This window comes from Mastigoproctus giganteus, chromosome 1 (assembly GCF_048544385.1).
Source record: "Mastigoproctus giganteus isolate SK-2022 chromosome 1, ASM4854438v1, whole genome shotgun sequence".
NCBI lineage: Eukaryota > Metazoa > Arthropoda > Arachnida > Uropygi > Thelyphonidae > Mastigoproctus > Mastigoproctus giganteus.
This window is the reverse complement of record NC_143575.1, coordinates 246,226,784-246,241,634: the sequence shown is the minus strand read 5'-3', so window position 1 is coordinate 246,241,634 and position 14,851 is coordinate 246,226,784. Positions and strand designations below refer to the sequence as shown.

At 39.6% G+C, this 14,851-nt stretch overlaps 1 protein-coding gene across 1 annotated transcript in view; it reads left to right on the top strand.

Moving 5' to 3' along the window:
* kl-2 (dynein heavy chain 2, axonemal kl-2) overlaps positions 1-14,851 on the top strand; it is a 1,174,416-nt gene that overhangs the window by 595,338 nt on the left and 564,227 nt on the right. Inside the window, exon 39 of the mRNA XM_090369487.1 lies at positions 7,411-7,655. Within this exon, the coding sequence (XP_090225613.1) occupies positions 7,411-7,655 (245 nt within the window). The remainder of the gene's footprint in view (positions 1-7,410; positions 7,656-14,851) is intronic.

Sequence of the window (14,851 nt, the reverse complement as noted above, 5' to 3'; positions counted from 1 at the left end):
ATCCTCAATGAGAACATGTTTTTCATAATAATGCATTGTCAGATAGTATGTAATATAGTTTTTTATTTTTTTTTGCACATCTATGTGTTGAGTGAAGGGTATTGTGTGGGAATTTAAAGAAGTAATCAGTAAAGAAAATACTTATTCCATGTGATTGATAATTAAGTTTATGCAGTCACAAAGGAACTGGATGCAGGGAATAACTTTGATGCTTGCTTATATACTTGGATCTTAGAAAGGTTTTTGATACTGTTGCACATGGAAGACTGCTGCACAAATTGGAGCAGTGTGACATTGGAGGCAAATTGCTGCTATGGATAAAGGGGTGGCTGAGGGGGAGAAGACAGAGAGTGGTAATCAATGGACACTGCTCGTCGTGGACTAATGTTATTAGTGGAGTCCCTCAGGGCTCAGTGTTGGGTCCATTATTGTTTTCTGTATTCATAAATGATATTGATGATGGTATATCAAGCTTAATGTCGAAGTTTGCAGACGATACAAAGGTAGGCAGGGTTGTCAAGGACACTATTGACACTATGCTGCTGCAACAGGATCTGGAAAGGTTGAGCAGATGGGCTGAGAGGTGGCAAATGAAGTTTAACATTGACAAATGTAAAGTACTACACATGGGAAACAGCAACCCCAGAGCAATGTATCAACTCTGTGGTACTACACTGACAGTGGTAGAGAATGAAAGGGACCTGGGGGTGGTTGTGCAGGCAGATATGAAGTTCTCTGAGCAGTGCAGATGGGCTGCAAGAGTAGCTCTTGGTGTATTGTCAATGATATATAGGAACTTTTCTAGCAGGGATAAGGAGGTGATTATTCCCTTGTATAAGGCAATAGTCAGGCCACACCTAGAGTACTGTATACAAGCCTGGAGGCCTCATTTCAAGAAGGATGTAGAGCTGCTGGAACGAGTACAGAGAAGGGCAACGAGATTAGTGAATGGAACAAAGGGGTGCTTTTACGAAGAAAGGCTTAAGTTTTGCAAATTACACTGTCTGGAGACTAGACACCAGCGAGGTGATCTGATAGAGGTGTATAAAGCATTGAATGGTTTGAGCGTGCTCAATGCTGATGGGATTCTTCCTCTCGCTCAGAATAATCACCTGAGAAGGCATAAATTCAAATTGAGGAAAGACAAATGTAGGAAAGACGTGCGGAAATTTGCCTTTAGCCAGCGAGTGGTTGGTTGGTGGAACAGACTTCCATCCCTTGACGTGGAAGTTGATAGCCTAAATAAGTTTAAGGCTCAGTTGGACAGGTATTTTGAATGAACAGAGGGGTGAAGTGGAAGTGGTTTTTTTTTTTTGGCTGATGCTGCATAAGCTTGCTTTCTTGCATCAAATGCCTCTACTAATGCTAAATGCTAATGAGAACATGTTTTTCATAATAATGCATTGTCAGATAGTATGTAATATAGTTTTTTATTTTTTTTTTCAGATCTATGTGTTGAGGGAAGGGTATTGTGTGGGAATTTAAAGAAGTAATCAGTAAAGAAAATACTTATTCCATATGATTGATAATTAAGTTTAGTATATTAACAGATGTGAAGAGAGTGAGAGAAAGAGAAAAAGGTTACAGTACTCCTCAGCTACCCAGTAGCTACCTTGAGTGTTAGAGTGAATATGAAAAGACATAGCAGAACAATGCGATGAAGCAAAGCTTGTGCAACATCTGCCATCAAAAAATTAAACATAAATAAGAGTGAGATAAAATAAAAACTTCACTAGATTTTTATATTAATTGCTTCTTTCAAATTTAAATCTAACCCTCTTTAAATCTTCATTTTCTCTCTGCCTCTGCATGACTAGATTGCCATCTAGCCTTGTAGAGATAGTATATTTTAGTATTCAATGGAGGTTCAATAGTTTTCCATTTGACAATAGATAACTTTTTTATACATCTGGTGAAAGTTATCTTTATTTAATTGGAATCTGTATTCCATTGTTTGTACACTCCTGGAAAACAAAAATATTCCTTCATTGTTAAGTTTGCTTAACCTTATCCTCATTGAGATGCCTAGTTTCCAAACTTTGCAGCTCTCTTCTTGTATGAATATCCCTTTGCATCCACAACCTATCTATTTTTTTTTTGCCTTTTTTTGTACTCATTCAAGCAAGTTGATATCGTTCCTGAAATGAGTAGTACAATTAGTTTACTTGATAAAGAGCAATTATATGTTTAGAGAACTATTTTGGATTACTGTTACAAGTGACCATATGTGTGTGGGTAGTTTTGTAACCTCTTTGTGGCTGGTATGTTGAATATTTCAACAAAACAGCCACAATAAGCTATTATTGAACTAGCCAATAAAAACTACCTATATGTTTTACTCCTCTTATGACCAAAAGAAAACTTCCTACAATCCAGTAGGAAGTTTTCTTTTGGTCACAAAAGAAAACTTCCTACTGGATTGTAGGAAGTTTTCTTTCAATTGTAGGAAGTTTTCTTCAAACTAAGGAGGAAGAATTATTCCTCCTTAGTTTGAATTCATGCTCCTTGGTTCTCGTATCATTTAATACCATGAAAATTTTACTTATTCATTTTACTATCACCTCTCAGTGCATTATAAACCTCAATCAGATTGCCTCTAAGGTACTAGTTACTAAGTTCTATAGCCTATATATTTGAAATTTGAAGTTTCTTCTTCGTGCGTGCGTGTGTGTGTGTGTGTGTGTGTGTGTGTGTGTGTGTGTGTGTGTGTGTGTGTGTGTGTGTGTGTGTGTGTGTGTGTGTGTGTGTGTGTGTGTGTGTTTTCTGCTGCCAATCTTACCAGGAGCATTACCCATATTTCAAGAAACACAATGTCTTTTTTCATACTTGGATATAGTTTTCTACTAGGTGGGACTAACAATTGCCGCATATAGCAGAATTATAACAAAGCAATACGATAAAACTTCATTATGATTTCCTTCAGCTATTCTTGCCACCCATAAGCACTACATGAAGAATTTCATGTGAGCCTAGATTGTAGCTCCTAATCCCTTTCTTCTTCTACTGATTTTAATTTGATCCTTCCAGATCTATAGGTTATTTCAAGGTTGTTATTTCCCATGTGTTAAACCTTGTATTTTGCAGCATTAAAACATGCTATCCTACCAAAAGTTGTTATACACCCCTTTGATTGCAGGAAATTGTGAAATATGCAAATATTTTAGTCAAAATGTTGGTTAGTCTGCAATTTATTTTAGACATGTATGCTGAGTCATGAGTGTGCAGAAAGAGCTAACAGTTTTGTGGCAAGATGAAATAGTTGGATTGTGAGGAGGCTGGTTTTCAAGTTAACAATTAGTTACATGTTGAAGAAGAAGGCCACCTATAATGAGGCCAAGAAACAATCAGTATAAAAGACTAACAAGAGTCAATTAGATGGGTGGTTACCTCATCTTGCAATAGTCAAATCAGAGAGAGAGAGAGAGAGAGAGAGAGAGATTGTTCTAACTGTAAAGTTAGGAACAGGATATTTCAGGGTCTTGTCTGGGAGGTGGGGAGAAGGGGATTGTTCTTATGGTGTAGACCTAGTCTTTACACTCCTGGTACAGCATGTTCCATGTGTTGTGTCCTACATTGATGTCCTGGATAATGCTTTGTGTGTGTCCTATATTGTGGCAATTTTATTGAATTTTATTAATGCGTTGTGAATTTACTAAAATGCTAGCTTCCATCTGGCTGGTTCTCTATGTGATGACATATACAACTAGATGCTGCTTTATGACAGTGTGCCTTCCTTATTATTGGTTTCAATGCATTAATGAATGACCGTAGCAAAATTTTGGTCCTACATTTCTCTATTTATGCTCCTCAGATGCTGAATTTTCATGCCATCTTAAAAACTTACACACATGCCCAACATACACACACAGCGCATCCCTTTTTGGTATGCTTTTACTGCAACAATTACATTTTCAGCCATTTTCAACGATTACATTTTGTGTTAAATACCACATCCTCTGTAAATTTCATCTTTTGAAAATTTAAAAGCATTTAGTTCTGAGAAGCTGGAGTGAAACTTGTTAGTGTAAAAGAACTCAGTACTCTAGCCTCACCTTAGGGGTTAGAGTACTGGATTCTTTTTCACTCCAGATTCTGAGAACTAAATGCTTTTAAATTTTCTATTGTGTTGTTTCCTATTAAACATGGCCAATCAAAGTTTAGGCTAATTTGACCTGAGTGAACAGCACATTTGTTTTGTAGACATTGCTAACAACTGTTATTTCCTCTTAAGCACTGCTCCACAACCCAAATGACACGTTTACTTTTGCATCTGCTTAGATGTTTTCATAGGGTGTTTACAACTTTTCATTCAAGAGAATGCTTTTATGGCCATCCATGTTGGATTCTCCTATTCAAACTTTATTTTTTACTTAGTGTTTATAGTTCCATTATGGTCATGCTCTATCATGGAACATTAACTTAATGTTGTTTTGAAACAGAATGTTAATTTGGGATATGATTTTGTCTTTTCACAGTATTTATATTATGATATATTTTTACCACTTAGATTTCACTATATTCATTTTGATCTGACACATATTGTACCTAGTTATTCTGACACATATAAAGTTATCTAGTTATTCTGACACACATAAAATAGCTGAAACATTAACATGTGAAAACTAAAATATCTGTAACTTTAAGATGTAAAAACTAAAATATTTGAAATATTAATACTTGTCAAGTATTTTTTGGTTCTCCTTATGTTATAACTCTTATTGATAGTCAGATCAGATGGTGCACTGCATCAGCAATTACAAGTGATTACTGTATCATCTGATTATTAATTAGTTCACTCGAAAACATGTAATTCTTTAACCAACACTAAGTAAACTCTCAATATGCGATGTTATATAGTGATGCCTCTTGTTTTTATCATCCCTTTATCCATATCTGCCATTAATGCCACATTGCTCCAATGTGTACAGCAGTCTTTTACGTGCAACAGTATCAAAAGCTTTCCTGAAATCCAAGATGGGCATTGTAGTATGAAGCTTAGCATCTCTAAAGTGTAAATGGGTAAGCAAACCTTTAGCCATGATTATAAGAGCATCTTCATATTCAGGGAGGATGTCCTTATGGATGCTGGAGATGTGGGTACATATCCCCAATTCACAAATTGGGGGGGGGGGGGGGGGATAAAAAGATGACATTAGTAATTACAGATCTGTTAACTTAACTTCTGTTCCAGGGGAAAATAGTGGAATCACTATTTAATCAAATAGTTGAATCACTATTTGGTTAAAGAAGTAAGCAGGACTTTCTAGACAGGGCTGCAATTATGATGCAGTAACAAAGGAATTGGATGCAAAAAATAATTTTGACATCATATACTTGCATTTCAGGAAAGCATTTCATACTGTTGCACATAAAAGACTGCTGTATAAATTGGAGCAGTGTGGCATTAAGGGTAAGTTACTGCTCTGGATAAAGAAAAATGGAAGAAGACAGAGAATGATTTTTAAAGGACACTGCTCTTTGTGGACTAATGTTATTGGTGGAGTACCCCCAGTGTTCAGTGCTGGGCCCATTGTTGTTGTTTTCTGTATTCATTAATGATTTTGAGATAAGTATATCAGGCTTAATGTTTAAGTTTGCAGATAATATAAAGGTTGGCAGTAATCAGGGTAAGCTACTGCAACAAGATCTAGAAAAATTAGGCAAATGGATGGAGAAATGGCAGTTGAAGTTGAACCTTGCCAAAGTCGGTGCTGCATATGGGTAACAGTAATCCCAGATTATTGTACTAACTGTGCAGTACTACACTCGGGTAGTGGAAAATGAAAAAGACGTGTGGATCGTGCAGTCAGATATGAAGTTCTATGAGCAGTGTAGATAGGTTGCCAGGACAGCTCATGTGATTTTGCCAATTATATACAGGGACTGCTAGCTGGGATAATTAGTATTAGTAATGGCCACATGGTGCAAGAAAGCCTATGGCTTATGCTGCACCAGCCAAAGGTGCCTCCGTAGCCAGGTGGGAAGGAGCAGCAATGCGTAGCACACGCTTCTTGATTAGACCCGGGTTTGAGCCCGTCACCACCAAATACTGAGAATGCGGAAAGGCCAGGGAATGACCACCGCATATCCCCGGAGCAATATGGCCTTAGTTGCTAATGCTCCTAAAAAAAACCAAATAACAAATAAAATAACAATAACAAGCACCAGCTAAAAAAAAAAAAAAAATCCGAACAAAACAATGATAGTGTTTTGCCTTGTATAATGGGAGAATAAGATGATAATTATCCCATTATACAAGGCAATGGTTAGGCTTCATCTTGAGTACTGCATACATACATCCTCATTTTAGGAAGGATGTAGATTTGCTAGAATGCCATCAGCATTAAGCTGATGAAGGGCAGTGAGATATTGAAGGAAACAAAAGCATTATCTTACCAAGAAAGACTTCTGGAAACTAGTCACCTGCAAAGTGATTTGATTGATGTGTTTAAGTCTTTGAATGGACTGAGAAAGCTTAATGCTGATGACATTCTTCCTCTTGCTCAGACTACATGCATGAGGGGACATAAATTCAAATTGAGGTAGGCTGGTTGCAGTATAGATGAATGGATGTTTGCCTTCAACTAGCAGATTGTTTGTTGTTGGAACAAACTGCCATCTTTTGTTGTTGTTGTTGAAGGATGTAATTTGAATAAATTCAAGGAAGAACTAGACAAATTATTTGAGGGGGATTGACCAGTGATATGGGAAGTTTTTTTGGTTGATGGTTTATGAGCTTGCTTTATTGCATTATATACTAATACTAATAAACTTTATATTTTTGGCAATCTTTTATATTGTGTAGTTAATTCACAACAGAGTTGTCAGCTCCTATGCTTGGTGCCTAGTCACCCACCACTGAAAAGATTTCTGAAGTGACATCCTCTGGATTGATGGCGGCACTCTAGTCAGAATAAGTAGAAACTTATTTCTTCTTTTGAGGAAATACTACTTATTTAAGGTTTAGGAGTAAACAACTTGCTATGAAGTGATTAACAATGTGAGATGTTCTATAATGATGCTTTAAACATAAATTTAAACGAAATTTATGTTTAAATTTATGTATGTAGCTACATACAAAAATAATGTTATGTACTGCCTCTACAAATGCAATAAAATTAGCTAATTAAAATCAACAAATTAAATAAAATTAAAAAACAGTATTTATTTCTTTAATTAAATCTGTTTTATTTTTAAATTTTTAGTTCTATGTACTAATATAATATAGAATATAAATAAATTCTATGTACTAATATAATAATATAATATAATAGTAAAGGAATCAATATGCTAATTTGATATTGATTCTTTTAGATACAAATAGTATCACTTGTTCCTGTTATTTGAAGCTGTTATTTCTTAATTTGATGATCTGTCCTATGTGAAACTTTGGATATATTCTTTTTTTAGTTTCCTAGTGATGAAATCAGCAATTTTGCCCCATTGTTGAGGTCATGGTTTATATTTTGCTTAATGTGGTCTTTATGTGCTTCTGTCAATGAAACTGGTCGTCAGAAAATCGATATTTTTATTAGAGAAATTGAAACAACTATACCAAGTCAAGACACTGCTTTTGAATATTTTTTAGATCCAAATAGCCATTCATGGATCCCATGGGCTGAAAAAATTGCTGGAGGTTGGAAACTGAAGTACAGGTATGTTGATAGTTTTGTTTTTTTGAAATAGTTGTTCTTTAATTTTTTGGCTTCCTTTCCCCTCCCCCCCCTCGACGTGGGCACCTGTACTTGGTGAGGGGACCTCCCAGTGACGCTGCTGGACTTCCAGACTAGCATCACCGGGATCCAACGCCCACAGCCCAGGTTCCAGGCTTACATCAATGGAATCCGGCGTGTTTGCCGTGCGCTGCGACCCGTGGAAATTCGGAAAGGGGGATCCTGGTGGTTGAGGGGCCTAGCTTCAATACACCACTTTGGCCCCTACTTCGACAAGACGGGTGGTCCTGGAAGGCCCGGCTAGGATCAATCGGCTAGTAGGCTCGCCTGCGAGGGTCAACCGTGTCAATGCCACGCCCCTACCCTCATGGTCCGAGGGCCAGGATTCAGGCTGGCGGCGGTGCGGGTATAGTGTCTGGGTAGCCCTGGTGTCCCACTCCCGAGCGCATTTATTGCATGCCGGGTAGTGGGTGGGGAGCCCGGGCACTGAACAATTTAAAAAACTATATGAATCCTGATAAACTTACTCCTTCAGGGGCCCCAACCCAGTCCCTACCTGAAAATTTAGACAGAGAGGCAGATAGCATTATTGCTAAAAAGAGGCAGCGAACCGAATTACCATCAAGGCCTGTCCCAAGGTTTTTAATTATGCATTCTACCAATGAAACACCGATTGGTAAAATGTCACCCTTTATTATTCAAAAAAGATTAGATGGGTTAGCAGGTTCACCCAAATCAGTTAAGAGGCTTTGTTCTGGAGACCTTTTAATTGAAACTAAAAATAACAGGCAATCAGAACATCTCCTCCGAGTAACATCAATCGGTGGAATACCCATAACAGTGACACCACACAGAACAATCAATTCATTGAGAGGTGTCATTTCGGAGTGGGACCTTCTCGACGTAACCGAGGAGGAAACCTGCTCCGAATTAAAACCCCAGGGAGTTATTGACGTCAAGAGAATTACTGTGCGAAGGGATGGAAAAATTGTTAAAACCAGGAGCATTATCCTGACTTTTAACTCTCCTAAACCTCCTGACGAGATCAAAGCTGGATACATCAATTGTTCAGTGCGTCCATACGTTCCGAACCCTTTACTGTGTTTTAAATGCCAGAAGTATGGACATTCTCAAATGGCCTGCCGAGGAGTCCTTGCATGCGCTCGATGCGGTGCAAAGGGCCACGAAACAACAGCATGTTCAGCCGCAAAACCCACCTGTATTAACTGTGAAGGCGAACACCAGGCCTATTCACGAGCATGCCAGAGGTGGAAAGAAGAAAAAGAAATTCAACGGCTGAAGGCAGAGCTAAATATATCATACCAGGAGGCAAGGAAATCGGTGAAACCCCTGAATATCAACAAACCTACCTCCGCCCAGAAGGTAGCAGGGAGATGTTCCGTCGGAACTCAGACGGACATGACCATTCCCCCAAAGGAGTCTTTCACTCCCATCGCGCGTTATCTTTTAAGTTCTCAAAAACCTGCACAGAAGGACCAATCAGCTGCCACTCCTATATCGGTACCTCCTAACGCTCCACAAGTAACAAAGGTAATTATGAAAGAAAAGAATAAAAAAGGGGAAGTCCCCCCCCTAGTACCCAAGATAAGATGGATGTCGAGCAGAAAGAGGTACCCGAAGATTCAGTCTTGGAACTCTTTGCGGAGGAAGAAATGGACACGGGACAGCGTGCATTCTTCCCCAAAAAAGATAAACCCAAGACTGATAAAAGTAAGCCCTCAGCACCTCGGAAGCCGCCTGATGGACCCACCAAGCCAAAATAATGGCTAAATTCCTACAATGGAATTGTCGTGGATTCCGGCGAAATATTGATGACATCAAGGCCCTCCTGCAAAAGCATGAACCAGTTTGCTTTATTATTATTATTATTATTATTATTATCATTAATAGCCATATGGTGCAAGGAAGCCTGAGGCTTATGCTGCACCGGGAAAAAAAAAATTCCCAAGTTACCTTGAGAGAGTCAAAAGGATAGAAGGAAGGGAATCACCAAGAAGAGAAGAATGATGATATCCAGCTCAGGACCCTGGGTGTGCCAAGCCCATACTCATCTAAAGGCAAATGACGATCTCACGATGCATAACACCACAATTTTTCGTAAGGATAGAATTGCGGATGGCTCTGTACATGGGGGAGTGGCTATCATTGTGGGTAACCAGACCCCAGTGCAGCCCTTGCTAATTACATCTAGCATAGAAGCTGTTGCAATTCGCCTTACGGTGGGATTTTTATTAACCGTCTGCTCTATCTATTTGCCACCTGGGACTGACATCTCCCAGGAAGACCTTGATGATCTTCTAATGCAGTTGCCTCCCCCTTTCTTACTTCTCGGGGATATGAATGGACATAACACCCTGTGGGGTAGTGCTAACATCAACGGAAGGGGATGAGTCATAGAGCATATGCTAAATGACAATGACCTTTCCCTTCTAAATACTGGAACAAACACCTTCTTCCACATGCCTACCCGTACTTTTTCTGCCATTGATCTCTCTATCTGCTCCCCTTCTCTTCTCCCTTCACTCACTTGGGAAGTGGAGGAGAATCCATACGGAAGCGATCACTTCCCTGTGATAACCTCTTTACACAGTGGGAGACCATGCCCTTCAGGTTACCACGGTGGACGATTGATCAGGCTGACTGGACTGCCTTCCAACATCAGGCAAATTTTGATCTTAGCACAGTCAGTCAAGAGCCTATCAATGATGCAGTTAAGTACATCAGACAATATTTTCTGTGATGCAGTTAAGTACATCACAGAAAATATTGTCCAAGCCACTGCGAATGCTGTTCCAAAAACATCTGCCCGGTTTCCACCACAATGTATGCGTTATTGCAGATCCAACTGCAATAGCCAATTCTCTTGGGGAAACATTCTCTAACATCTCTGCACCATCTTCGTATTCCCCAGAGTTCGTGGCCCTGAAATATAAAATAGAAAAACAAGCACTTAACTTTAAATCTAAGAGTTTTATCCCTACAACGGGGATTTCACTATTCAGGAACTCAAAAGAGCCCTCGCTCTTTCCAAAGCAAGTGGCGTTGGACCGGATGGCATCCATTATGAAATGATTAAACATCTTTCACCAAAATCTATGGATTGTCTGCTCCTTCTGTATAACAGAATCTTTACTGAAGGGCAGTTTCCGGACTCCTGGGGAAAGGCAATCGTTCTTGCCTTTCCTAAGCCAGGAAAGGATCCAAAAGTCACTACCAATTATCGTCCTATTGCTCTGACTAGCTGTCTGTGCAAAATCCTGGAGAGAAAGGTTAATTCTCGTTTAATATGGTATCTCGAATCAAATGACTTCCTTCTCTCCAACATCCAGTGCGGCTTCCGAAGGAACCGGTCCACTTTGGACCATCTTATTAGATTGGAAGCATCCATCCGGGATGCTTTCCTAAAACACGAACACCTGGTGTCGGTGTTCTTTGACATGGAAAAAGCGTATGACACAACTTGGAGATTTGGCATTTTAAAAGATTTACATAGCCTAGGCCTTAGAGGGCATCTCTCCTTTTTTATTCAAAACTTTTTAGCCAATCAATCGTTCCAAGTTCGTGTGGGATCCTCACTCTCTCGCTCCTTTAGCCAAGAGGAGGGAGTACTACAAGGATCAGTATTAAGTGTCACGCTTTTTGCCATAAAAATAAATTCCATCACAGAACAACTTCCTCCAACTGTAAACAGTGCCCTCTATGTTGATGACTTTAGCATTTTTTGTCAGTCGTGCAACATGAGGGTTATTGAAAGACAACTGCAGAAAGCCATTGATAGTCTGAATTCCTGGGCACTTGCTAATGGCTTCAGGTTCTCACCTGAGAAGATCGTTTGCGTACACTTTTGTCGCAAGCGTAATCTTCATCCTGAACCTGAATTAAGGCTCGGACAAAATGCTATTCCAGTAGCAGCGAACACAAAATTCTTGGGACTCATATTCGATAAAAAACTGACCTTTTTGGATCATATTCGTCAATTCCGCACAAAGTGCACACTTGGGCTTAATATTCTCCGCTCGCTCTCCTCTACATCTTGGGGAGCAGACCGATGTATCCTTCTTCGGCTTTACCGTGCACTTGTGCGATCCAAACTAGACTATGGTTCCCAGGTATATTCCTCAGCCAGAGACAGTGTCCTGCGATGGCTGGACCCCGTAATTAAGGACCCCCTGCGTATTGCTACTGGAGCATATCGCACATCTCCTGTCCAGAGCTTATACGTCGAAGCAAACGAACCACCGTTATTGCTTCGACGTAAGCAGTTGTCTTTAAAGTACGCTTTAAAACTGAAATCCCTGCCAGACCATCCTACGTGGCCATTCGTTTTTGAGCCACGATGGGAAAATTTATACAATACCCGTAAGACTGCCAATCGTCCTTTTGGTATTCATCTCCAAGAGCTACTCAAAGAACTTAATATCAAGGTAGACAAGGTTGCCCAAACACCAAAGCAACCCTTTCCACCCTGGCATGCTCATGTCCCGGCATGTGACTTATCTCTTAGAAATCGGGGAAAGTCGGACACTCCATCATCTGTCTACCTGCAGCTTCATTCAGCACACCGAACTGAATTTTCCGACTTCACACCAGTCTACACAGACGGTTCGAAATCGGAATCATACATGGGATCTGCTGCTGTCTTTACAGACACCGCTACATCGGAGTAGATTCCCTCTGAATGCAGCATATTTACTGCAGAGCTGCACGCTATAGAGTTAGCCTTGGATCACATCAGTGAATGCCAATACCAACGGTTCATTATATATATTAGTATTAGTATTAGTAACGGCCGTATGGTGCAAGAAAGCCTATGGCTTATGCTGCACCAGCCAAAAAAAAAAAAAAAAAAAAAATCCGAACAAAACAATGATAAAAACAAAAATTAAATAAATAAATAATAATAATTAATAAAGAAATAAAAATAATAAAATGAAATTAAAAATTAAATAAAAAGGAAATTAATCCTATCATCCTATGCGCTTCCCTTACCCGAAAGTACTATCCAGATGACCTTTGAATTTCCCCAAACTGTCGGCCTCTACCACCCATGAAGGCAACTTATTCCAGTAATTTATAACTCGCTGGCTAAAATAAAACTTCCTGCAGTCCAATCTAAACATTTCCCCGCGTAACTTGAATTTATGTCCCCTAGTTCTAGTATCATTTATAATCTTGAAAATTTTGTCCTCATTCAGTTTACTGATGCCTCTCAGAGCCTTAAACACCTCAATCAAATCTCCTCTAAGGTGTCTAGTTTCCAAACTCTGCAACCCACATATTCGAAGTCTTTCTTCATAAGGACGCCCTTTTGCCGATCTCACCAGGCGAGTTACCCTTCTTTGCACCCTTTCAAGAAGCTCGATGTCTTTCTTTAGGTGCGGTCTCCATACTTGAACACAGTATTCCAAGTGTGGTCTAACATAGGCCTTATATAATGGGATTATCACGTCCCTATCTCTACTTGCAAAAGTTCGATAGATCATCGATAGGACACCATGGGCCTTCCTTGCAACCTGTTTACAATGCTCAGAGAATTTCATGTCTGACCGTATCGTAACACCCAAGTCCCTTTCCTCCAGTACTGGGTTTAGTTGAACTCCACCAAGTGAATAAGTTATTTTGGGATTACTGTTTCCCAGGTGTAATACCTTACACTTCGTTGGATTAAAGCACAGCTGCCATTTTTCTGACCATTCTTGAAGTCTATCTAGGTCTCTCTGAAGAAGCTCAGCTTGACAGTGATCATTAACTACTCTACCAATTTTAACATCATCTGCAAATTTAGACATCACGCCCTCTATCCCTTCATCAATGTCGTTTATGAAAATTAAAAACAACAGTGGTCCTAATACTGATCCTTGGGGAACCCCACTTCTTACATCAACCCAATCTGAGGAATAGCCATTTATCACAACCCTCTGCCTCCTGCCCTGAAGCCATCCTTCTATCCATCTAAGGATTTTCCCAGTGATTCCAACCTGTTCCAGCTTATAAAGCAACCGCTCATGTGGGACTGAGTCAAAAGCTTTGCTGAAATCTAAATAAACAATGTCGAAATTATTCCCTAAATCCAGCTCGTGAGTGACCCTTTCGAAATAGCGAACCAGATTTGTTAAACATGATTTTCCCTTTACAAAACCATGCTGAGTATCCTTGAGAATTTCAATTCTATCCAAATGATCCTGAATTCCACCCTTGATCAATGCCTCCATGATTTTCCCTACTACTGAAGTCAGACTGACAGGTCGATAATTTCCCACTTCACTTTTAGAGCCACCCTTATGTATGGGAGATACATTTGCACTTTTCCAATCCAAGGGAATCTCCCCAGAGTCTAGTGATGCTCGCATAACCAGCCTCAGTGGTTCAATGCACTCGCTTGCCGCCTCTCTCAAGATTATAGGGTATATTCCATCAACTCCAGGAGCCTTACTGGTCTGTAGGTTTGAAAGTTTTTTCATTAAATAATCTTGCGAAATTTCAATATCATTAATTACATATTTTTTAACTTTGCTCCCACAATTTCCCATTGCCACAAAAGGCTTTTCATTTGTAAATATCGATGCAAAATAACTGTTGAGTTCATCTGCAACGGCAGCTGGTGTATTTATTACTATCCCCTTTCCCTTACGTAAAGGTCCGATCTGGTTTGTCCTGCTCTTCTTGGCATTTATATATGTGAAGAATTCTTTATCCCCCCTCTTTGCTCTGTTTGCTAGTGATTTCTCATAAACTGCCTTTGCCTGTCGAACCTTTTCTGTGGCTCTATTACACACCACCTTGTAGCTGTTATAGGCTTCAGTACTTTTTATTGCTCTGTAACGTTTCCATGCCACCTTTTTCTGCTCAAGTAATGTGGCAACTTCACTATTCATCCAACTTGGAACCCTTCTCGTGGAGTATTTTTTTAATGGTATATACGCATTCAAGGCATCTGTGATTAATGTTTTAAAAGTGTACCACAGTTCAATTGTATTCATTCTCTGCGCGATATCTACCCAGTTAATAGAGGCCATGTAGTACCTTAAGGCATCGTAATTTCCTTTTCTGAAATTAAAACCCATTCCTTTGCCTTTTACTTCTGCTACCTCTCTCGTCATCATCCACCGTAGAACTCCGTGATCACTTCCTCTACTGTCAGCCCTGTTATGTCATCT